The 26,899-nt window shown below is 46.0% G+C and overlaps 1 protein-coding gene across 2 annotated transcripts in view; it reads left to right on the top strand.

Moving 5' to 3' along the window:
- Positions 1–16,704: 16,704 nt before the first annotated feature.
- Positions 16,705–26,899, top strand: part of IGSF9B (immunoglobulin superfamily member 9B) — a 54,401-nt gene continuing 44,206 nt past the window's right edge. For both annotated transcript variants that reach the window (XM_044278208.1, XM_044278209.1), the window contains exons 1-3: positions 16,705–16,920; positions 26,054–26,245; positions 26,331–26,477. In XM_044278208.1, coding sequence (XP_044134143.1) covers positions 16,857–16,920; positions 26,054–26,245; positions 26,331–26,477 — 403 coding nt within the window. In that variant the 5' untranslated portion in view covers positions 16,705–16,856. The remainder of the gene's footprint in view (positions 16,921–26,053; positions 26,246–26,330; positions 26,478–26,899) is intronic.

Here is a 26,899-nt window from a genome sequence, read left to right on the forward strand (position 1 = left end):
GTTACCTTTTCACCATCAAGCAATATTCAGCAGTTCCTCCAAAAGTCGTTGAGAAGCCTCTGATAGGGGTTCACACAGGTTGTCCCTCGGCAGCTTTTATTTTATAGAACGCCTTTAAGAGGTACACTACTGGGTCAGATACCCTAGCTGCCCACATTGTCAGCACTGGTGTTTTGACACAAAGGAAGCGCAAATGGGCTGTTAGGGTTGCTTTATCCGCCATTGTGCCACTTCCTCCTGAAGCCCTTGTATTGTGTCTCTCACCTCTTTCCTGAAGCATTGGATGAAATAACTTTCTCAGGAGCAGTCATGGGAGTAGAGGGAGGATGTGTGCATTGGACACATTGGTACCAATATTGTCTTCCAGTGTGGTGCCATCACTTGTTCTGATAAGGTTTTTCAAAGATTGCTGTGGGCTCTAATTGGTGAGGCCAGCCCAAAATTGTTCTCTGACCAACTGGTATGCATTAGGCACAGCTACACACCCATCTAGGTCCTTCTTAGTCAGCCACTCACAGACTTTTGAGACTGTCCTAACAGGCTGCTATGGGTCTCTGAGGGGCTAACCTCTACCTCAGCCTGACCTGCCAAGTACAAGTACCAACAGGATGAACCAGTCACATTGTTGTGAGCTGCATTACCTTTCATGGCTCTCCACTTCCCTCAGACTTGAGCATGCAGCATCCATGTTGCTTAGACTCAGTGCAGCAATAAAATGACACATCCCAGCCTAAAAAACTCTGAACATCCCCTTTAAAACAAGACCAAAAACAAGGCTCTAGTCATAATCTAGCCTGAATTCAAGCAGGATGAAACTTGCTGTTCTCACTTCAGCCTGAGGGGGACAGGAAGGCAGGATGACAGTAGAGGAGGAGGCTTACAGACTTTCTTCCTGTCTTCCTGTCTCTGTATGGGTTTAGACTTCATGTTATCTCTCTCCGTAGTAACTTTAGAGCATAAAGTTAATATCTTTTTTATACCACACAGTGAACGCTGTAAAAATACATACCAAAAAATATGTTTCACATACCAAATTGCTGTCCCCGCCAAAGATAGTTACCCCAAAATGGTTCCTACAAAAACTACAACTTGTTTTGCACAATTCAAGTTCTCATACAGCTACATTTATGACAAGTGGAACACAGAGGGGGAAAAATGAGTTATGTCGCAAAGGTGCTTAAATTAACTTAAGGCACCTGAGTTGTGCGCCAATTAGTGTTGATCACGAATATTCAAATTTTGCATTTTTATCGCGAATATAGGTACTTCGAAAATTTGCAAATATTTCGAATATAGTGATATATATTCGCAATTTCAAATATTCGAATGTTTTTTTAATCAGTACACATGATCCCTCCCTGCTTCTAGCTTGTGGGCCAATGAGAAGGCTGCAGTATATTTGACTTTAGGAGTAGTGTTGTTTGCAAATTTTCGTAATGCGAATTTTCGTAATACGAATTTTTTATTGTGAATTTTTCAACTTAAAACTATTAGACAAAGAAGATTATAGTACTATATTAGCTAAATTGCTCTATATTAGATTTTTTCTAATATTCGCTATATTGCTATATATGCTTGTTTTAGAATATTACGAATATTCGAAAAAACTAAGTTATAGCAATATAGCGAATATTCGGAAAAAAAACGAATATAGAGAAATTTAGCTAATATAGTGCTATAATCTTTTTTTTTTAAGTTGTAATTTTTTTCCAATCTGAACTTCAGATGAGAAAAAAATTACAACTATTAGACAAAGAAGATTATAGCACTATATTAGCAAAATTGCTCTATATTAGTTTTTTTCGAATATTTGCTATATTGCTATATATTCTACAAAATATTGTAGAAATATCGCAAATTCGAATATGACCCCTGCCACTCATCACTAGCGCCAATATTTATTTGAGGCATAAATCCAAAATTTATAATATGTGACATTTTTCCCAGTATTAATATGACTGTTAAATGTGGGGTTAACCCCTTCACGCAACATCACGTACATGTACGTGGGGGAATGTGGTGCCTCACCGCATCCCCACGTGCATGTACGTGATCGGCTTCACTGTCAGCGCAGGGACCTGAGCGTTGAAGATTCAGTGAAGCCGGCGTGCTGGGGTTGCTAGGCAACCCTAGAAGCCGGAAGGAGTTGTATTAGACCCCTGACCCGCCCACGATCGCTGTGATTGGTCCAATACTGCAGAGGGACCAATCGCAGCGCATCGGGGCAGGTAAGGGGGGTTAGGGAGGGACTGTGTGCCTCTCCTTCTCTGATCGTCCCCATTCCTGTCAGGGAAGCGATCAGAGAAGGAGAGAGTGACAATCTACTGTACCTATCACATGTATACTAGTCATGGAGCACTGCTACTTAGCGCTCCATGACTAGTATACTCGTCATGGCATAAAACTGTCACCATGTCTGCAGACATGGTGACAGCGCTGAGTGCCGGCTGTTACACACAGCCAGGCACTCAGGCTCAATGCCGAGGGGGGTCCTGTGACCCCCGTATCGGCGATCGGGTAGTTTCGGCACCCCCCCTATCGGCGATCGCTTTATGTAGTTTCTGATCCCTGCGGTCCCTGACCGCAGGGATCAGAAACCTAAAAATTGCCCCAAATCGATTTTTTTTTACCCCCCCTGCACCCCTGAATTCCATTTATGTGGCGGGGTGCAGGGGGCGGTTTGTGGGCGGTGCAGGGCCGGTGCGGGGCGGTGTGGCAGTTGCGGGAGGCATTATAATCATCGTTGGCTTCTAGTGGGTATACCAGGGTGCCAGCACATTGCTGGCACCCTGGTATAAACGGCTGACATCGGTGATGCGATGTCAGCCGTTTAACCCTTTCCATACCGCGGTCCGTACGGTGGAGAGGGAGAGAGCTCCCAGACAGCCCCCCCAGAGCCCCGTCCTTACCCTTCCCCGTCTGCGCAGTTCTGAACATAACTGAGCAGACGGGGAAGGTTCCCATGGCAACAGGACGCCTCTCAGGCGTCCTGCTGTCCATGGTGCTGAACAGATCTATGCTGAAAGCATAGATCTGTTCAGTGTAAGTAAAATATAGTACAGTGCAATATATATTGTACTGTACTGTATTATACAGACATCAGACCCACTGGATCTTCAAGAACCAAGTGGGTCTGGGTCAAAAAAAAAAGTGAAAAAAGTAAAAAAAAAGTAAAAATCAAAAAACACATTTATCACTGATTAAACATGAGAAAAATAAAATTCCCTACACATGTTTGGTATCGCCGCGTCCGTAACGACCTGATCTATAAAACGGTCATGTTACTTTTCCCGAACGGTGAACGCCATAAAAATAAAAAATAAAAAACTATGATGAAATTGAAATTGCCCACCTTACTTCCCCAAAAAAGATAATAAAAGTGATCAAAAAAGTCGCATGTACTCCAAAATTGTAACAATCAAACCGTCATCTCATCCCGCAAAAAATGAGACCCTACTTAAGATAATCGCCCAAAAACTGAAAAAACTATGGCTCTTAGACTATGGAAACACTAAAACATCATTTTTTTTGTTTCAAAAATGAAATCATTGTGTAAAACTTATATAAATAAAAAAAGTATACATATTAGGTATCGCCGCGTCCGTATCGACCGGCTCTATAAAAATATCACATGACCTAACCCCTCAGGTGACCACCGTAAAAAAATAAAAATAAAAACGGTGTAGAAAAAGCAATTTTTTGTCATCTTACGTCACAAAAAGTGTAATAGCAAGCGATCAAAAAGTCATATGCACCCCAACATAGTGCCAATCAAACCGTCATCTCATCTCGCAAAAAATGAGACCCTTCTTAAGATAATCGCCCCAAAACTGTAAAAACTATGGCTCTTAGACTATGGAGAAACGAAAAAAAAAATTGTTTTAAAAATGAAATCATTGTATAAAACTTACATAAATAAAAAAAATGTATACATATTAGGTATCGCCGCGTCCGTGACAACCTGCTCTATAAAATTACCACATGATCTAACCTGTCAGATGAATGTTGTAAATAACAATAAAAAAAAACGATGCCAAAAAAGCTATTTCTTGTTACCTTGCCGCACAAAAAGTGTAATATAGAGCAACCAAAAATCATATGTACCCTAAACTAGTACCAACAAAACTGCCACCCTATCCCGTAGTTTCTAAAATGGGGTCACTTTTTTGGAGTTTCTACATCAGGGGGCTTCAAATGGGACATGGTGTCAAAAAAACTGTCCAGCAAAATCTGGCTTCCAAAAACCACACGGCGCACCTTTCACTCTACGCCCGCTGTGTGCCCGTACAGTAGTTTACGGCCACATATGGGGCGTTTCTGTAAACAGCAGAGTCAGGGCAATAAAGATAAAGTCTTGTTTGGCTGTTAACCCTTGCTTTGTTAGTGGAAAAAATGGGTTAAAATTGAAAATTAGGCAAAAAAATGAAATTCTCAAATTTCATCCCCATTTGCCAATAACTCTTGTGCAACACCTAAAGGGTTAACAAAGTTTGTAAAATCAGTTTTGAATACCTTGAGGGGTGTAGTTTCTTAGATGGCGTCACTTTTAGGGAGTTTCTACTCTAGGGGTGCATCAGGGGGCTTCAAATGGGACATGGTGTCAAAAAAACTGTCCAGCAAAATCTGGCTTCCAAAAACCATATGGCGCACCTTTCACTCTACGCCCCGCTGTGTGCCCGTACAGTAGTTTACGGCCACATATGGGGTGTTTCTGTAAATGGCAGAGTCAGGGCAATAAAGATACAGTCTTGTTTGGATGTTAACCCTTGCTTTGTTAGTGGAAAAAATGGGTTAAAATGGAAAATTAGGCAAAAAAATGAAATTCTCAAATTTCATCCCCATTTGCCAATAACTCTTGTGCAATACCTAAAGGGTTAACGAAGTTTGTAAAATCAGTTTTGAATACCTTGAGGGGTGTACTTTCTTAGATGGGGTCACTTTTAGGGAGTTTCTGCTCTAGGGGTGCATCAGGGGGCTTCAAATGGCACATGGTGTAAATAAACCAGTCCAGCAAAACCTGCCTTCCAAAAACCATACGGCGCACCTTTCACTCTACGCCCCGCTGTGTGCCCGTACAGTAGTTTACGGCCACATATGGGGTGTTTCTGTAAACGGCAGAGTCAGGGCAATAAAGATACAGTCTTGTTTGGATGTTAACCCTTGCTTTGTTAGTGTAAAAAATTGGTTAAAATGGAAAATTAGGCAAAAAAATGAAATTCTCAAATTTCATCCCCATTTGCCAATAACTCCTGTGCAACACCTAAAGGGTTAACAAAGTTTGTAAAATCAGTTTTGAATACCTTGAGGGGTGTAGTTTATAAAATAGGGTCATTTTTGGGTGGTTTCTATTATGTAAGCCTCGCAAAGTGACTTCAGACCTGTAGTGGTCCCTAAAAATTGGATTTCTGAAAAATTTCAAGATTTGCTTCTAAACTTCTAAGCCTTGTAACATCCCCAAAAAATAAAATATCATTCCCAAAATAATTCAAACATGAAGTACACATATGGGGAATGTAAAGTCATCACAATTTTTGGGGGTATTACTATGTATTACAGAAGTAGAGAAACTGAAACTTTGAAATTTGCTAATTTTTCCAAATTTGGGGTAAATTTGGTATTTTTTTATGCAAAAAAAATTAATTTTGGGACTTAATTTTTCCAGTGTCATGAAGTACAATATGTGACGAAAAAACAATCTCAGAACGGCCTGGATAAGTCAAAGTGTTTAACGTTATCAGCACTTAAAGTGACACTGGTCAGATTTGCAAAAAATGACCTGGTCCTTAAGGTGAAATAAGGCTGTGTCTTGAAGGGGTTAAATAACCTCTCCTGTCTCCTCCTATCCCCAGCGCACCATGTTGCACTGCAACGCTCAGCACCTCCTATATCTTACTGGAAGCCAGGAAACTCCATTACTTGCCAACCAGCAACTCTCACCTGTTTTTAGCTAGCACAGGAGTAGTGTTTTTTTTTTTACTGTTCAATTGGACATAGTCCACCATATGTGGACATTGAACTATGATGCAGAAACCAGTAAATGGCTGACAACCTCCCTGAGACAGCCTTTCTGTGATTTTGAGCTATGTGATGGATTGAGGTGTGGAGGTATTTAAATTAGTAATAAATTGAGTGCTGTATCATTAATGCTGCACACTCAATAAAATGTCCGGCAGTGTGCCTGTCCTGTCTCTAAATCTCTCCATCAAGTCGTCAAGTAATTATAAAACCTATCTATTGTCTTCTCCTCACTGTGAAATTATCTTTCTGAACCCAAACTTTTTGTATTCTGTGTTTTAAGAAGTTTCCTTTATCTAACAGACGTGCTATCCCTCCAATGTCCAAGACCAGAAGAACATGGCACATCCTGGCTAGGATCCTATATAGTGCCTATGACACGTCACTTACATTACAACCAAAGTCCCTCACAATTGGCTGAGCCTGACTTCAAGGCATTATTGCCAAGCCAGGATGGTGCCGAGTGATCCTTCTCCTTCATCTTCTTATCCATCATCCATCATACTGATATGTAAAATAGAGGACGTCATTTTGATCGATTTGTGTGGGTCGAATCCCAAAAACGTCGGATTCATTGGAAACCAAAGTTTTGGGGAAATTTGTAGCCAATTTCATTCAATTAAAATCGATTTGCTTATCTCTACAGAGCAGAAGCTCAGTCAAGATGCCTGTCCTAGAGAAAACAGATTAGATGAAACTAGTTTGTGCCAGTAATTTGCTCTAGTTAATAGGGTTGAGTGAACCCGAACTTCAAAGTTCGGGTTCGTACCAAACTCTGCGGTGTTCGGGTACCCGGACTTTTTCACTGAAGTTCGGGTGATTTTATTATTTTCCATTACAACATGGAAAAAGACCACGTGGTGAGCACGGTGACGTAACCGCTGGTCCTTTTGCAGGTCCTGCAGAAAGAAGAAAGAAAAGGGTATTGGCTGTGTGATCAAGTAGATGAGGTGAGTTCTTAAAAAAATATATTTTAACCCCTCAATGGCCATTTTATTTAGAATTCTGTCTTAAGAATACTATTATTTTCCGTTACGACTATGTTATAACAGAAAACTTTGACTTTAATGGGGTTCGGGGTCAAGTTCGGGCCCCGAACCCAAACTTTGACCTAAAGTTCGGCCGAACCAGAACTTCCACGGGTACGCTCATCCCTGCTAGTTAATAATAATCTAGGTGGTACGTTTCCTTTTAGCTACAGTGTAAGAATCAGCTGCAAGATGACTCCATGATCCCAACTTAGTGTTATTACAAAGAGAAAAATTAGTAAATCCATGCAAATGTGAAATTCTCACGTCAGGATCTAAGCCACCAGATGTGTGAATTACTTCACATCACACCAGCTCTTACCATTCTTATGTTACCTAACTGCACAGTTATCCCGCAGGGTAGCTTTCCAAGGACTCGAAATGGTTGTCACTTCTTTTCCTGAATGGATTGGGGTGGCACTAGAGCTCTTCTCGCTTGATTCTTCTAGAACTGTCAATTGGCTCTTTGGAAAATTCCACTGTGGTCTCAATTGTGGTTCTGACATTTAGAGATGATCCTATGCTACTGACTGGAACTACACATACTTCCCATTTAATTCTTTATCACCACCAGCAACTTAACCACCTGTTTTGAAAAGTACTTAACTGTTCTGCCCAAGAAGAAGTAGAAGGGGGGGAAGGAAAAATGTAATACCTCTTAAAGGGTTCCGTTTTGCATTCTGTTCTAAAATTCAATTATATTCTGTTATAACTTTAGTATAACGGAACCCTATAATGGAATTCCTAATGGTAATGCGAGCCCGCCCTAACAGCAATATCTTGCCAAGTACTAAAGATTATGCTGTCGTTCTGGTATTGTTTGAAAGCTTGGAATACCAGCTTTGTCTAGCTGTTACCAAACCAGAAATATGAGCAGTTAAAGCAGCCGCACCCCCTACCCTTCGGGCTGGGTTCACACCTGAGCGTTTTACAGCGCGTTCCTACGCGCTGTAAAACGCTCAACAGGCAAGAACCAATGATTCCCTATGGGAATGGTTCTCACCTGAGCGTTTTACAGCGCGTACGATCGCGCTGTAAAACGCCCGACGCCCCAAGAAGTACATGAGCTTCTTTGGGGCGTCTTGTCGCGTGTTCCTGTACATAGACTTTAGCCGGAACGCGCGACAATGGGTGTTCGCTTGTCTCCGTATGCGCGATTGCAAACGCCCGTACAATCGTGCATACAGAGCGCACCATCGCGAACGCTCAGGTCTGAACCCAGCGTCAGTCTGGAGGAGGAGAAGGAGCAGTTGCAGAGCTGACAGGCTGCAGGAGGAAAGGAAAAATAATAAAAAATATAGAGAAATGTGGCATTATCATCAGTGTAGTGACCCACATAATAAAATTATGATTTTTTTTACTACACAGGGAAAGCCATAAATATATTCTACTAAATAATATAAAAATTGCAGTTTTTTTTCATCTTTCTCCCTAAAAATAAAATAATAAAAGTTATTTCCTACTAAAAAACCTACAACTAATCCCGCAAAATAAATAAAAAATTATTTAGAACAAAAATTAAAAAGTTATGACTGCTGGAACACAAAGGGGGAAAATATTACTGGTCCTTGAGGCTAAAATTAATTATATCACTAAGGAGTTAAAAATGCAATTGTGTCCCCCGAGTTGTGCACCAACAAGATTTACTGCAGACACACATTAAAAATATACAATAAAAAAAGTTACATTTTTCGGAGGGTTTATCCAATTTTAAAGGGGACGTCTAGGATTTTGATATTGATGTTCTATTCTCAAGTTAGGCCATCAATTCAGTAGGGGTCCGGTACCCCGCAGACCAGTTGTTTTGTTGGCGGGGTGTCGGACCCCAGTTGGCGCTGGAACTACATATCTCCGTCATTTAAATGGGAGTAACGCAGCAGTAACCATCCCTGGCCACTACACAATGGACAGAAATGTGCTTCATAAAGGACAGATCATATGACAAACTAGGGTTTTACTCAGGGTGATTAGCAGCACATTTACACACGGCAGTTATCAGAACGAGCGTTCGCACAAACATTCATCCACAATAATTGTCCAGATAGTCTGCTCATATAAATGGTCTCATCATAGCAAATCTTTCAAAATGTTAATCTCCAAAATCTTGAACGTGGCAAACCTTATCATTTAGACTAACCTCTATGCCAACTATTTCCTCCTGTGAGGACAAAACTAGCAGTGAAAGCCAGAAATCATGGGCATAATTATACCTGCAGCAGACAGCAAGTGCCCTGGGGCTCGGAGTTCCAGGAACGTTGCTTCTTTTTGTGGTGGTAGTGGGTACTTGGTGTCTAGCGGTATACAGTATAAGGGTGTGCCTCTGATATATGGCACTTTTGTCTATCTCTGCTCAAGTAAAGTGTGCCTGTGTGGATGAGTACAGTGCAGCTTAGGTTACTTTCACACTAGCGTTCGGGGCTCCGCTTGTGAGTTCCGTTTGAAGGCTCTCACAAGCGGCCCCGAACGGATCCGTACTGCTGTAATGCATTCTGATTGGCTGCGGATCCGCTCAGAATGCATCAGTCTGGCACCGTTTGTCCTCCGCTCAGCAGGCGGACACCCGAACGCTGCTTGCAGCGTTCGGGTGTCCGCCTGGCCGTGCGGAGGCAAACGGATCCGTCCAGACTTACAATCCGTTTGAAGTTGACACAATATGGCTCAATTTTAAAAGGATCCGTCCCCGTTGACTTTCAATGTAAAGTCTGGACAGATCCGTCTGAGCAACTTTCACACTTAGAATTTTTTCTAAACTATAATGCAGACGGATCCGTTCTGAACGGATCCCGTCTGCATTATAGGAGTGGATCCGTCTGTGCAGACACCAGACGGATCCGCGCTGAACGCATGTGTGAAAGTAGCCTTACTTTCACCTAGGTTAGGTTCACATTTAGATTTACTAGGAGACCCTTTAAATTCTAGTTATGCCACTGCCTGAACGAGATCTAATTGTGGATGGTGTCTGGCTTCTGCACCGTGAAGCTGAGACCATCTGCTGAGAGCCACTGAAATCATCATTTTTGTCTCTTTCACTAGAACTTTCCTTAGTGAATCACCTGGATGTCTCACACAGGGTCCTTGCTCAGACAACACCCACACTCCTCTCTAGGCACAGAATGTGAGGGGGAGCAGAAGCCAGGGTCCTTGTGTGCTTCATCATGGGCTTGTACAAAAGGTATCAGAGTAGATCGGGTGTGCGCTCCCACACACACACACACACATTAACCTCTGAGTGCACGATGAGCACAATAACATTTCTGAATGCATGAGCTGTCAGTATCCTCATGTCCCACTAGCTCTGTGTGTCCTACTGCAGAACTCCTCACCTACGCCATGTCTTATGGTGGAATCAAGGGCAGAACAAGCCTGCTCTGATTAAACTGAGAGTCTAACGTCCTGGTGCTGTGAGGTCTATGCCCTGTCATAAATTAGTAGCATCTACAGCAGTCTGTGCGTCTGGAGTGAAAAACTGGAGTTAGTTTACAGGCATTTTGCATAAATGTTAGAAAATTAGCTGGAGCCAATGTCACCTGTCACTCCCAAGCGGCAAGTTCGGGCACAAACTCCCATGTGACAAAATACTGTCAAAGTTGCAAAACAGGGTCTTGTGACACCTTTCTGTATCTACAGAACTAGTGACGTTTTTTTTAGCAACGCTAATAATATTGACAGAATTATAAATAAAAAAATCTAATATAAAGATTACTATATAGCAGTACATTATTTTATAACTTAACTTCTCAACCTCATTATTCTGGGTCACTCGTTGAAGGGACTGACCTCATCATAGCTGATCACTGTGGATTACGCTGCAAAACCCCCCAAGCAATTGGGGATCATGCTCTGCCCCTATTACGACTTAACAAAATATCACCTACTGTACTTGGGGATAGTTGTCAGCTCCAACTTGGACGACAGCACCAGGAGTGATTGCTCCTCAATGGGAACCATACATTAAAATCAAGCAGCAAATCGCAGCCGCATGTTAATGGACCAGAAAGATCACAAGGAAGATTCTGTTTTCTCCCTTATTCTTTTCCGAACATGGACAAGAGGGAATCTTCCCTTCTACCAGGAAACTGCAGACCTGGGGCGGACATAAGACAGTTTAGTGCCACTGTGCAAGAAAATATGGGGCCCTTTGCTCTCTAATCACAAGGCATTCTCCTTATCACTGAGCCCCTCCTTATGTCTCTCTAATAAGTCACCAGTAATTATGTGTGATGAAATTCATTAGTGTAGTCACTTATATTCCGTCCAATATAGAATAAGATGCTGCTTATTTCTTTTAAGGTGGCAAAGCGCCCCCTTACCTGGTGCTCCCCTTCTCCCGAGCTGTCACAGTCTACAAATGCGCGGTAGTCACAGCCTCCAAGCAATGAATGCCCTCCATTATATATCAGGTGAGAAACCCTAAAAGCATTTTTCTGTCTCATCACCTTGAACTCTACAGAGAAACCTTAGGCCTCCTTGATATTGTGTAATGATAGGGGCATGGCCTGAATGGGCTTTGCACCTCATGGTGCCATTGAAACATGTTTTTTGTGTGGTGTTTCTACCCCCCTCCCCCCCCTCCTTGTTTCTTTTCTTATTATTTTCCTCAGGTTAAGTGAGCCGGTTAGATACTGGACAGCTTCAGGATTGGTCAATCACATTATGGGTCAGCGTTTCTATTGGTGAAATCTGTTGCTGTCCGGTTGCTGGGCTAGTTGCTATTTTTATCTCGATGCTGGATTGGTTAGCAGGGAGCTGTGGCGGGAATTTCGGCTATTTATGGAAGCATTTTACCTGTGGAGAGCAGTCGACGCATCAAGAGCCAAGAAGAAGCTTGTCCCGCCCTCCCTCCCTGCAAATTTGTCGCGGTCTTTGTTTTATTTTGGGGGGGGGGGGGGGTAGTCGCTCAGAATTCTGGGTGGACTTAAATTATTTCAGTAACGGATTTTAATATTTATTCAATATGAATTTTATATTGGTTTGAAAATGGTTGAGTTATGTAACCCCCAAGAATTTAATAAAGACCGCGGCCTTTTCATCCATATTGAAGTTTGTCTTATTTATTTATTATATAAGGTTTTATTGTTGAATATGGCACCATGGGTACAATATCCTAACAAGGAGGGCAGGTGAGCCCCTTACCCGACATTAAAAGCATAAAGAATACTTACCTCTAGCAAACCACTCTCCAGAGATGTCTGTCTGGCGAGGGTCACAAGTGACACTGCATTTGGGAAGCCCGGTCATCCCTTGCTGAGCAGATGCTTAATACACCGCATGGAGGATAAGGCTGGGTTCACATCTGCATCATGAAGCATTCTTTCCAGATTCCGTCAACAAAGCCTTTTCCGGTAAAGGGATGGACAACGTGATGGAAACCCGACAGGCCTCATTATAGTCAGCGTGGTCCGTCTTGTGCAGTTGGTGTCTGTCATGTAATGGACTCGGTACTCGGGCGTAGCGTGAACCTCAGCTTACACCAATGACACACAATCGAGCAAAGGCTATTCCACAGTATAATATACCATCGGACCCTTCTACACCCTGGTGCTGCCTCAACCGTTGACCAGGCATTGGGGTGTCCGTCTTTACAGCAGCCATGATGGATATTGTCACGGTCCCTCAGGTGACTGATGTCAGGAAATCAAGGAGATTGGCTGAGCGTGGAGGAATCTAACATTCTCCTTGATTTCTCTTGATTCAGTGTTGATAGGGTTAATGACCACTTCCCTTTTCTCAGCTGTTGCTCAGTGGTCATCACTTCTACCCTTTATAGTCTGATCCCACCCTTCTGACTATGCAGTTGATAGCTTCATTTGGGTTTGGGTGAGCTGGTGTGAGTTTGCCTCTGGTGTTCCTGTTCTTCCATCTGTACAGAAGTTAAGTGTCGCGTTTGTGTTTGTTATATTCCCTGTTGTTTGTATCTGGGCCTGAGACAGAGACTTCCATTCATCCATCTGCGGAGGAATGGGTTGTCTCTGGTCCTAACCTTTTCCAGGGCCTATAAGGCCCTTCAAGGTCTATTCATATTGATAGATGGTTAAGGCCCAGATTAGGGTTGTCTATGAGGTGACCTGTTTGTTCCCTAGTTTCCAGGCCCAGGGGGGGGGGGGGGGGGGGGGGGCTGTTCCATGGCCTGCAGCAGTGACATCCCTTATATCACCGCAGCCGATCACTTGCCTCAGAGGTCTCCTGACGTACCCCACTGAAGGTGAAGGTAAGGTATGTATTTTTTTCATTATTTGAATGGCTTCACAATGGGTTTGATCTTTAATAAACCAACTCAGACAACCCCTTTAAGAAACAGCACAAGAACAATCTCTGAGAAAACTGTTTGGGGACAGGTAAGATGCGAAGCAACCATATACACCACTTCATATGACGTACGAGATATAGTGGTGCTCATGTAAGGCCTACATAGAGGAGGCATCAGAAGGAAGTCAGCAATGCCACCATGGCAGCCCTAGTGTTATAGAAATATATATGGGTACAGGGAAGACTCTTTCAAGATAATGATCCCCAGTGACTTATCCTGACATGTCCGTTTCACTAAATAAATGTATTCCCCTGCGTTAACGGTTCGTAAGCCTCTTTCATATAAATCTATGTTGTTCACTTCCTCAGTTATCGTTATTAGAAGTTTTCTGCAACTGGGTGTTACCAGTTGGGGGGTGTAGTCTAACTCTGGCAACACTGATTGGCCAGTATCAGACTATGAGGACACCCCCCCAACTGGTAACACCCAGGTGCAGAATCAGTAATAAACTTCTAGCTACAATAACTGAGGAATAACATAGAATTATATGAATAAAAGCTCCAGAATCATTATTGCATGGGGAATACAAGTAGTTACTAAAAGAGAGATGGCAGGAAAGGTGACGGGTCCTCTTTAAGAAATAATGCAGAAAGGAGGATGGGAATTACAAGACGACATTTAAATTCCATTCGACGATACAAAGTGTCAAAAATCCTCCAAAAATGAGGTTGTTTCCCTGGAATTTGTGCAATGACTGCAGAGAAAACTGACAAGAGAAACCAAAGGACCTGCAAGGATGAGAAGAAATCCCACTGCAAGAACAGGACGAGCTGGTGATAGCGTGAGGCCGGTTCCTCCTGCACGCTACGTCTATGACGCGTCACACCGTGGGGAAGAAATAGATGTGGCTATTCTTGTCAACAGTGAATCACGGCGCTATTCCTGCAGACGGGGAGTCTGTGCTCACAATCGGCACATTCATGTCCCACAGCCCTCCACGTGATAAGGGGCAGCACTGGCTCTGGGATCCAGGATTGTAACCTGGCCAAGCACAACACCTGCCCGGAGCTCCTATGTTCACCCCGAGTTATCCTGGCTTCCCTCCACACCCCAAAAACATCCTGACAGGTTAACTGGAATTCCATGAAATAGGCCCCAGCGTATGTGAGGGAGGGAGCTCCTGGGGACCAAGACTGATGATGGCAAGCTCTGTACAGCACTGCAGAATATGTTGCCGCTATATAAGCAAAATACATCATAATTATAATCCTATCCTGTTTTCTAAACTTAGTTTGGGATTAGACAGGGTTCTGCCAGTGATATAAGGGGAGCATTTTGTATGGGGGGGGGGTGACAGGAACCCATGAGGTAATGACAGGAAGCTGGGGTAGTAATGGCGGCAGCCTGGGGTTACTGAAAGGAGCTCAGCAGGTAATGACAGAAGTCCGGGAGATAGTGACAGGAAGCTGGGGTAATAACAGGAGTCCAGGGGGTAATAACAAAAGCCAGGGGGACTAGAGGGAAAATGACTGAAGTCCAGGAGATAGTGATAGAAAGATGGGGGTAATAACAGGAGTCCAGGGGGTAATAACAAAAGCCTGTGGGACTACAGGGAAAATGACAGAAGTCCGGGAGATAGTGACAGGAAGCTGGGGTAATAACAGGAGTCCAGGGGGTAATAACAAAAGCCTGGGGGACTACAGGGAAAATGACAGAAGTCCGGGAGATAGTGATAGGAAGATGGGGGTAATAACAGGAGTCCAGGGGGTAATAACAAAAGCCTGGCGGACTACAGGGAAAATGACAGAAGTCCGGGAGATAGTGATAGGAAGATGGGGGTAATAACAGGAGTCCAGGGGGTAATAACAAAAGCCTGTGGGACTACAGGGAAAATGACAGACGCCTGGACTATAGTGACAGGAAGCTGGGGGTAGTAACAGCAGGAGCCTGGGGTTCCTGACAGGAGCCCAAGATGTAAGGACAAGAACCCTGGGGCCTAATGACAAGAAAATGAATGTAATTACAAAAGCCTGGGGTGTAATGACAGACGACAAGAGGTAATAATAGGAACCTGGGGGTTATTGACAAGAGCCTAGGGTGGTGGGTATGACAGGAGCCCTGGTAAGGTAACAACAGGAGCCTAGAGGGTAATGGTAGGAGCCCACGATGGGGGGAGGGGGTATTAATAATATAGAGCCATAGGGGTAATCACAGTAGCCCAGGAAGGAGAGTTTCTAATGACAGGAGGGAGTAATGGGAGAGTTTGGGAGTAATGACAGGTGCCAGGTTTGGGAGGGGGCAATAACAGTAACCTGGGGGTAATGATAATAGCCCTAGAAGTAATGACAGGAGCCCAGGTTGGGGGGACAGGGGGCCAACTAATGATAGGAACAAGGGGTAATGACAGGTGCCTGGCGGGTGGATGGGTAATGACAGAAACCCAGGTTGGGGGGATGGGACAGGGGGCCCAACTAGTGATAGTAACAAGGGGTAATGACAGGTGCCTGGTGGGTGGATGGGTAATGACAGGAGGCCTGGGAAGGGTTAATGTCAGAGGCCTGAGGGGAAAGGTAATGTGACAAGAGCCAGGAGTTTAGAGGGCTATGACGGGAGCCTAGAGAGGTGGGGCAATGCCAGGACATTGGGGGGGGGGGGGGGGGGGGGGGGGGACAGTAACCAGGAGAGTAGGGGACTGTAATGACAGGAGCCCAGAGTAATGACAGGAGGAGGTTATTGGGGGGGGGGGGGGGGAGCTGGTAATGAGGGTCATGACAGGAGGAGTTTGGTAATGAAAGGAGGGGAGGGGGGGGGGGGTGTAATGACAGGACCTTTATTTTTTTTTTATTTTTTTTTGGGGGGACAGGAGTTAGGGGAGTAGGGGACGGTTGCAATGACAGGAGCCCGGGTTGTCCAGGGGAAGGGGGAGGGGTGTGATGACAGGACCCTGCGGGATTCAGGAGTAAGATACAGTTGTAACGTTAGGAGCCCCGGGTGTATTGCTAGGAGGTAAGGAGCCGTGTGACGTCCGGGCGCTGTCCACCACAGTTGGTGCTGAAGCTCCGTCCCGGCTCCGGCGCTCTACCCCGAGTCACCCTTCTTCGGGACCGGTCTCTGTTCCAGGCTCCGCGGTTGCTATGCTAGCTCCTTGCGCATGATACTGCGGCTCTGCGTTCTCTACACGGCAACTCACCTTGAAACGGGAGCTCACGACGTCCACAGGTACCTCCCCGTCCACTGCCCGCCCACCATTTACAGCGTAGCAAATCATCTTCCATATTTCCAGGGTGCTGCCAATCAGATGTGACCTTTCCGGGGTGCAGCCAATCAACCCAGTCCGTGGGCGGTGCGAGAATGTAAAGAGCCGGGTTAGGCTGTGGCGCGGTCCTGGCTGTCCTGACCGTACTGCTGGGAGCGGAGAGGGGCTGGGATGGAGAACAGGCAGCGGGCCGGCGCCGAGGTATGATCCGGGGACCGGCAGGACGAGCGAGCAGTGGCGGACACGGCAGTGCGGGGCAGACGGAACGTGTGAGATATGAGGCGGCTCCCGAGCGGCGCTCTGCTCTACTATGATTCGCTATGTGCTCGCTCTGATGGCGAGTGTGACCGGCGCCGGGGGACTCGCTGCTCAAGGTGAGTGCAGCCCCGGGATGAGGCTGATGTGCCCGCACCGTCCCCGCTCTCCCCCTCTCTCTACCGCTGATTGTCTCCATTAGAAGGGAGGTGATGACCGGGGAGCCGTGACCGATAACCGGGGTTATGGAGGGGTCACCGGGTATAACCGGCAGAGGCAAGGTCATCACTGGCTCTTTCTGCAAACTGTCATCGTCCCAGAGAGCGGGGGAGGGGTCCGGGGTTCCCGGCGTCCCCATCACCCTGTGTCACCTCGATCAGTGCCAAAGAGGAGTCATCCCAGGTGTGATGGTGGAGGATGATTGGAGGTGATTGTAGTGATGATGGTGGCGGAAACTGAACAAGTGATGAAGGTGGACGAAGTTGATAATGAGGATGAAGGTGGAGGAGGTAGATAATGGGTGATCAGGATGGTGGTGATAGGGATGAAGGTGGAGGAGGTTGATGATGGTAGAGATGAAGGTGGAAGAGGTTAATAATGAATGATGCTGGAGGTAGTGATTATGTTGGAGGAGTTTGGTAATGAGTGATGGTGGTGAATGATAGTTGCAGTGATGATGAGGGAGAGGAATGATGAAGGATTACAATGATGGTGGCAGAGGATGCTGCTAATGATGGTAGTTGAGGACTACAGGTAATGGGTGATGATTATGTAGGAGGATGTTCCCAGTGGCAGATGATGGCGGACATATATTATCTTGGATGATGGTGGATGATGATGAGTGGTGGCGGAGGATGTTATGATAGCAGGGAGTGATGATGGTTGAGGTTCTCTGTAAGAAATGATGGTTCATGATGAGAGATGAGATGGGAACAGTGAGTGTGGATGATGTCATTACCATGTGTAACTTCACAAGAGCTTGAATCTGCAGAATGTCCCACTGACCCTGTGAGGGGCCTCTGTCAGTGTCACCTGACATCTACCAGTATTCAGCCAGAGGTGAGTGTGAGGAACATGTTGGGTGACATATGATAGGTGATGTGCCACCTGTCAGTGCAGGACATCCTTGTGAATGTCACATTTTCATGTCCTTGAGCCCAGATGTTAACTGTACTTGTCCCAGCTTGTCCTGGCACACAGCTGCTTCAGCCTTCTGACTTGTGATGTTGAGGTCTCTGTGAGGCGCAAAACAAATGTAACATAATGACAATGATCTAAGTTTTCAGAGCGGCATGTCACTGGATGTCACATCCGCGAGTATGTGCTGAGCTGGTGTTACAAAGTGCTAAGCTGAGGGTGCAGGATGGTGTGAAGCTGCGGTCACAGGGTGGATCTAATCTGGAGTCACAGAGTGGTTTGAAGCCGAGGTCAAAGGGTGGAACTGAGCTATGGTTGTGGGGATGGTGTAGAGCTGAGGTCACAGGTGGCACGGAGCTAAGGTTGTGGGGTGGTTTAGAGCTGAGGTCACAGGTGGCACGGAGATAGGGTTGTGGGGTGGTGTAGAGCTGAGGTCACAGGTGGCACGGAGTTAAGGTTGTGGGGTGGTGTAGAGCTGAGGTCACAGGTGGCACGGAGCTAAGGTTGTGGGGTGGTGTAGAGCTGAGGTCACAGGTGGCACGGAGCTAAGGTTGTGGGGTGGTGTAGAGCTGAGGTCACAGGTGGCACGGAGCTAAGATTGTGGGGTGGTGTAGAGCTGAGGTCACAGGTGGCACGGAGCTAAGGTTGTGGGGTGGTGAAGAGCTGAGGTCACAGGTGGCACACATCTGAGGTTACAAAGTGGTGTGAATCTGAGGTCACAGGGTGTCACAGAGCTGAGGTTGTGGCGTGGTGTAGAGCTGAGGTCACGGTGGCACCGTGCTAAGGTTGTGGGTTGGATCTAAACTGAGTTTGCAGGGTGGTTTGAAGTTGAGGTTACAGGATAGCAATTAGCTAAGGTTGCAGGGTAGTATAGAAATGAGGTGGCTGTTGAATAACTACCCCTTCTAGTAGTCTCTGATGTACATAATTTCTAGTGGGTTGCCCTTACCACATTATGTTCCCAACCATGGAGCTCAGATATTTGGCCCAGTGTGCAGAGGACTGAAGACTTTTATTGTCCAGTTGTGAGTTTCTTCCCAGGGACTTTTTATGTTTAGCCGCTTGTAGACACTTGTGAGGACTACTAGGTCTTATTAAAAGGAATTCCTTGCCCAAAGCTTGTACAGAAATGGGCAGTTCTGTCCCCTCAGTCCCGAGGCTTTATCCTGCAGAGTTTTGAAGGCCTCCACACTGTATCTTCACTGCCACCGGTGATGTGGACGCTGACACTCCCTTCCAGCCGCTTTCCCAGTTTCTGCCATCACTTTGTATCCGCTGCTTTTTAAACACCATTAAAATGTTCCCTGGCAGAGCAGCTCCCTGCAGCCTTCACCTCATTTCACCTCCTGTGAACACACTGACTGCTGCTTGCTTAAAGAGACAGAAAACTCATGATTCTGAAGATGGAGGATTAAAGTTCTTGTAGCAGTAATGTCTCTGTGACCTTGAGGATGGTTTGTGTGTGTCGAGTGTGAGCTCTGTAACATCATTTATCACTGTCAAAATCTTATGTGCCTTCTCTCTAAAAGCTCAAGTCTTAGTTTCTTAGTGCTGTGGGTCAAGGTTTCAAGGGCCTAGTAGGTTGGAGTGAGCCTCACAGTAGGAGACAGGAACATAGGATATTACAGAGGGTTTCTTCTTGAAGAACATGCCAGACATCATTTGTGTAATTTGAAAACTGGAAACCAGTAGGCTTTTCTAGCTGCTGTATTTAACTCCGATGGGACCACCACTACACACTCTAACCTGTGACTAGGAATGGCCATGTTTAGTAACAGCCAGGACCTACGGCTTGTCATAAAGACCTAGTAGCTAACCAGCCATTGCTAACCCACATTGACTGGTCCATTAGCACATCAGCGCCAAGTAGTGAACATGTAATACTCTACTGGCCTGGTGTCTACTGCTGACCTGCCAGAAATCATGTAGATTCAACCACCTGGTACTGAGGAGACTTTGCGTAACCTTTTTCTGATGTCCACTGGACCATGGGCTTCACTTGCTGTTTGCATTGTCCTTCTGTATCAGTCTCCTCATTCCTGGGATTTTAGAGGAATTATATCTCTTGTTTAACTCTGTTTTCAGTTATAGTAAACAACCTGGACTGGGTATGGCGGGTGTTTGGCAGATATTGAGGAGACACCACCCACACGACTGCCCACGCACACGCCTGTATTGATATGAAACATCTTGAAAGTTCTCACTAACACATTATCACTTTCCATCATGGGGCCAAGAATCAAGTGAGAAATTCTTCTCATTAAGTTATTGTTGTGACAGTGTTATCACTGAGGAATCTGAAACTGCAGACGTGAAGCTCCTTCAGAGTGTCTTATGTTACAGGAGGAATAAGGAGCCCCATTGTAGCCACAACCACTAAGGAGCAGCACAGGGTTAACACTGGGGGAGAATTAGCCGAGTCCATAGTATGAATGGCCCATATGTCATCACACAGCAGGCATTAAGAGTTGGGTACATACTGGTGATAAGTGTCCTCCTGCTTGAGAGCAGTAAGAGGGTTTACATTCAGCCCGGTCAGTGTCAGTCACTTTTCTCATCAGGCTGTGGGTTGTGCAGCTGTCTGGAGCATGCTGGTAGGCGGGCATGGGGCGCCAATTATTTACTACTGATGCCCAAATTTGGTCAGTTGGTTTGTAATGCATATCACATTTCACATATGTGTTATGTAGGGTAGCCTTATATTAGGACCTGTCTGTGGAGAGCTTTCAGGTGAGGCCAGTGAGGTTCAGCACCATAGACAGCTCCTAACTCATATCTGTGGATGAACCATGTATGGCTTCTGCAGAGTCTAGGCTTTTGGTCCTGGGTTCTACCATAGGCTATTTGTTTTCTCTCTGGATGTTTCCTTCATGGCTGACAATACCTTCTCTGGCACTGTGTGTGCTGGCTCATGTGCATGGAGAACTCATCTCTATTATAGGAAAGCTAGCATTGGAGGAGAACTGGATGTGCAGGTAATGTATTTTCTGCTGTGGTTTCCTGAAAACTGTGGCATCAGTGCCAATCCTGAGGAGAGCATCTGTGGGAGGTTGGGAGGTTCTTACACCTTCCTAGTAGAAGTGTCATACTTCTGCACTTGTGTGTTGTCCTGTGGTGGAATATGTGCAGACACACAACAGCCGCACATACACACCATATACAGGACCTACCCCAGCCGCACATACACACCATATACAGGACCTACCCCAGCCGCACATACACACCATATACAGGACCTACCCCAGCCGCACATACACACCATATACAGGACCTACCCAAGCTGCACATACACACCATATACAGGACCTACCCCAGCCACACATACACATCATATGCAGGACCTACCCCAGCCGCACATACATACCATATACAGGACCTACCCCAGTCGCACATACACACCATATACAGGACCTAACCCAGTTGCACATACACACCATATACAGGACCTACCCCAGCCGCACACACACCATATACAGGACCTACCCCAGCTTCACATACACACCATATACAGGACCTACCCCAGCCGCACACACACCATATACAGGACCTACCCCCAGCCCACATACACCCCAGCCACATACACACCATATACAGGACCTATCCCAGCCTTCACATACACACCATATACAGGACCTACCCCACCGCACATACACACCATATACAGGACCTACCTCAGTCGCACATACACACAATATACAGGACCTACCCCAGTCACACATACACACCATATACAGGACCTACCCCAGCCGCACACACACCATATACAGGACCTACCCCAGCTGCACATACACACCATATACAGGACCTACCCCGCTTCACATACACACCATATACAGGACCTACCCCAGCCACACATACACACCATATACAGGACCTACCCCAGCCACACATACACACCATATACAGGACCTATCCCCAGCCGCACATGCACACCATATACAGGACCTATCCCAGCCGCACATGCACACCATTATGCAGGACCTACCCCAGCCGCACATACCACCCATATACAGGACCTACCCCCAGCCACACATACACACCATATACAGGACCTACCCCAGCCGCACATACACACCATATACAGGACCTACCCCAGCCGCACATACACACCATATACAGGACCTACCCCAGCCGCACATACACACATATACAGGACCTACCCCAGCCGCACATACACACCATATACAGGACCTACCCCAGCCGCACATACACACCATATACAGGACCTACCCAAGCTGCACATACACACCATATACAGGACCTACCCCAGCCACACATACACATCATATGCAGGACCTACCCCAGCCGCACATACATACCATATACAGGACCTACCCCAGTCGCACATACACACCATATACAGGACCTAACCCAGTTGCACATACACAACATATACAGGACCTACCCCAGCCGCACACACACCATATACAGGACCTACCCCAGCTTCACATACACACCATATACAGGACCTACCCCAGCCGCACACACACCATATACAGGACCTACCCCAGCCACACATACACACCATATACAGGACCTACCCCAGCCGCACATACACACCATATACAGGACCTATCCCAGCTTCACATACACACCATATACAGGACCTACCCCAACCGCACATACACACCATATACAGGACCTACCTCAGTCGCACATACACACAATATACAGGACCTACCCCAGTCACACATACACACCATATACAGGACCTACCCCAGCCGCACACACACCATATACAGGACCTACCCCAGCTTCACATACACACCATATACAGGACCTACCCCAGCTTCACATACACACCATATACAGGACCTACCCCAGCCACACATACACACCATATACAGGACCTACCCCAGCCACACATACACACCATATACAGGACCTATCCCAGCCGCACATGCACACCATATACAGGACCTATCCCAGCCGCACATGCACACCATATGCAGGACCTACCCCAGCCGCACATACACACCATATACAGGACCTACCCCAGCCACACATACACACCATATACAGGACCTACCCCAGCCGCACATACACACCATATACAGGACCTACCCCAGCCGCAACATACCACACCATATACAGGACCTACCCCAGCCGCACATACACACCATATACAGGACCTACCCCAGCCGCACATACACACCATATACAGGACCTACCCCAGCCGCACATACACACCATATACAGGACCTACCCCAGCCGCACATACACCATATACAGGACCTACCCCAGCCGCACATACACCATATACAGGACCTACCCCAGGCGCACATACACACCATATACAGGACCTACCCCAGCCGCACATACACACCATATACAGTACAGATTCCACTCTGACACACACAGCTACATACAGTACATGGAGACCGGCAGCCACTCTCCCATAATGTGACAGCAGAGAACGCTGCTCTGGTGCTGACACAGGCTCCCACGATCTGGTTATGTCAGTGTTTGTCACTCGGGGTCACCCTACCTCCCCCATTGCTGCCTATTTCTTGTGTGTCAAAAATATCCGCTGATATCTCTCCCTAGAGCTAATGATGTCATCATCAGCCAATCAGATTGCTGGGAGACAGTGCAAGCTACAAACGCGGTGCTGTATGCAGGCTTCCTCATTAACATTAACCTCTTCATTGCTGCACATAGTCCACTGGATGTTAACTCCTTACCCCTCATGGAGGGGCTCTAATAAATGTTCCACTTTAATGCTCCGCATATTGCAGGCGTGCAGCGGAGGAGACGTTAGCTAATCCACCATTATCGCCTGCCGAGCATCACTTTAAGAAACAGGGGGAGAGCAGGAGGGTGCGCAGTCCATGGCTCTGCTGGGCTTTTTAACCATGTGTGTTCTAGGAACTATATAGAAGAAGGTCTGTGGTGGGTTGAGAGTGCCATGCCCTCCTGTATCCTGTTCTTTATGGAAAAGGTGGTGCAGGAGGCTGGACATTGCACCCTTATAATTTAACTGAGCCCCCAGAATCCTGCTTGTCATTACGGGGGGCATCTGGCTATGATTCTCTGATGACCAGAGCAACATACACGGGGGCCAGGACTGCACATAACCTGCCTCATACCATGGACCAGGTATGAGACAAGGTTTTAATATAGTTAACATAGAAGTATATGCCCCCTTCATTACTGGGTTCTGGGTTTCAGACCCCCCTCCCCCTTTACGACTGTTACATTGCATGGAAAGTAACATTTTATAAATGTTATTGCTATGTGTAAAGATATCTGTGTATATAAGTGTATGTGTATGTATGTGTGTTCCTGTGTATGTATGTGTGTGTGTGTGCATATACCTCTGTGTGTCTGCAGCTCTGTATACACATATGCGCATGTATATATTTCGATGTACAGTACAGACCAAAAGTTTGGACACACCGTCTCATTCAAAGAGTTTTCTTTATTTTCATGACTATTAAAATTGTAGATTCACACTGAAGGCATCAAAACTATGAATTAACGCATGTGGAATTATATACATAACAAAAAAGTGTGAGACAACTGAAAATATGTCATATTCTAGGTTCTTCAAAGTAGCCACCTTTTGCTTTGATTACTGCTTTGCACACTCTTGGCATTCTCTTGATGAGCTTCAAGAGGTAGTCACCTGAAATGGGTTTCACTTCACAGGCGTGCCCTGTCAGGTTTAATAAGTGGGATTTCTTGCCTTATAAATGGGGTTGGGACCTTCAGTTGTGTTGTGGAGAAGTCAGGTGGATACACAGCTGATAGTCCTACTGAATAGACTGTTAGAATTTGTATTATGGCAAGAAAAAAGCAGCTAAGAAAAACGAGTGGCCATCATTACTTTAAGAAATGAAGGCCAGTCAGTCCGAAAAATTGGGAAAACTTTGAAAGTGTCCCCAAGTGCAGTCACAAAAACCATCAAGCGCTACAAAGAAACTGGCTCACATGCGGACCGCCCCAGGAAAGGAAGACCAAGAGTCACCTCTGCTGCGGAGGATAAGTTCATCCGAGTCACCAGCCTCAGAAATCGCAGGTTAACAGCAGCTCAGATTAGAGACCAGGTCAATGCCACACAGAGTTCTAGCAGCAGACACATCTCTAGAACAACTGTTAAGAGGAGACTGTGTGAATCAGGCCTTCATGGAAGAATATCTGCTAGGAAACCACTGCTAAGGACAGGCAACAAGCAGAAGAGACTTGTTTGGGCTAAAGAACACAAGGAATGGACATTAGACCAGTGGAAATCTGTGCTTTGGTCTGATGAGTCCAAATTCGAGATCTTTGGTTCCAACCACCGTATCTTTGTGCGACGCAGAAAAGGTGAACGGATGGACTCTACATCCCTGGTTCCCACCGTGAAGCATGGAGGAGGAGGTGTGATGGTGTTTTGCTGGTGACACTGTTGGGGATTTATTCAAAATTGAAGGCATACTGAACCAGCATGGCTGCCACATCATCTTGCAGCGGCATGCTATTCCATCCGGTTTGCGTTTAGTTGGACCATCATTTATTTTTCAACAGGACAATGACCCCAAACACACCTCCAGGCTGTGTAAGGGCTATTTGACCATGAAGGAGAGTGATGGGGTGCTGCGCCAGATGACCTGGCCTCCACAGTCATCGGACCTGAACCCAATCGAGATGGTTTGGGGTGAGCTGGACCGCAGAGTGAAGGCAAAACGGCCAACAAGTGCTAAGCATCTCTGGGAACTCCTTCAAGACTGTTGGAAGACCATTTCAGGTGACTACCTCTTGAAGCTCATCAAGAGAATGCCAAGAGTGTGCAAAGCAGTAATCAAAGCAAAAGGTGGCTACTTTGAAGAACCTAGAATATAACATGTTTTCAGTTGTTTCACACTTTATTGTTATGTATATAACTCCACATGTGTTAATTCATAGTTTTGATGCCTTCAGTGTGAATCTACAATTTTCATAGTCATGAAAATAAAGAAAAATGTTTGAATGAGAAGGTGTGTCCAAACTTTTGGTCTGTACTGGAGGTTAGATTTGTGCTCTCCAGAAGGTAGACGTGCACAGTTATATCCTGTGTCCTTTCTGCTCCCGTTGTCTTCTGCTTGCTGTGGTCATCACTATGGGTGAAAATTCTTGGTTTCCATGTCTTTTCAGGTGGTTCAAGGGAAGAGCCACAGTTTGTGACAGCACGTGCTGGGGAGAGCGTGATCCTGGGGTGCAATGTCATCCACCCCCTCACTGCCCAGCCTCCTCCTTATGTGGTTGAATGGTTCAAGTTTGGTGTCCCCATCCCCATCTTCATAAAGTTTGGTTTCTACCCTCCTCACGTGGACCCAGAATATGCAGGTGAGTGAAGATAAAGTAGCTGAACCACCGCTGGTGACCTCATGTGACCCTCCAGTATTTGTGTCTCTTGTCTTTCTGCTGCCAGGCCGAGCCACCCTCCATGACAAGGCATCGCTGCGCATCGATCAGACTCGCTCGCAGGATCAGGGCTGGTACGAGTGCAAAGTGCTGATGCTGGAGCAGCAGTACGACACATTTCACAATGGCAGCTGGGTCCATCTCACGGTGAATGGTGAGGGAATATTGAGCCTTATCCTGCAGCTAGACCAAAGGTTCATGATGTTGGATCAAGTCATCTCGTGTACTGTTGGCATTTATCAGCCACCGCCATTGCGATGTGCACAGTGTCTCCTCGTTGTAGCGCTGTCAGCAGTCACTTGAGGTCTGGCCATTGAATAGGGGCAGTTAGGAGACTCAGGCTGGTCAGTCTTGAAAAGGATGACAGTTAAAGCCGCCCGGTACACCCGCTGTTTAGCTTTCCTGCTGTGTTCTTATGGCTGGTCATGTGCTCCCCACCCATCTGAACATGTTCTTAAATTCCCAATGATCCTCCAGTATCTTTCATTCAGGTGGATTATTGGCAGTGGTGTTACAGCTGTACCATTACTTGAGGTGGAAGCCCTCTTGGTTCTGAAAGGGGTGCAGAGAGGGTGT

This window comes from Bufo gargarizans, chromosome 2 (genome assembly GCF_014858855.1).
Source record: "Bufo gargarizans isolate SCDJY-AF-19 chromosome 2, ASM1485885v1, whole genome shotgun sequence".
NCBI lineage: Eukaryota > Metazoa > Chordata > Amphibia > Anura > Bufonidae > Bufo > Bufo gargarizans.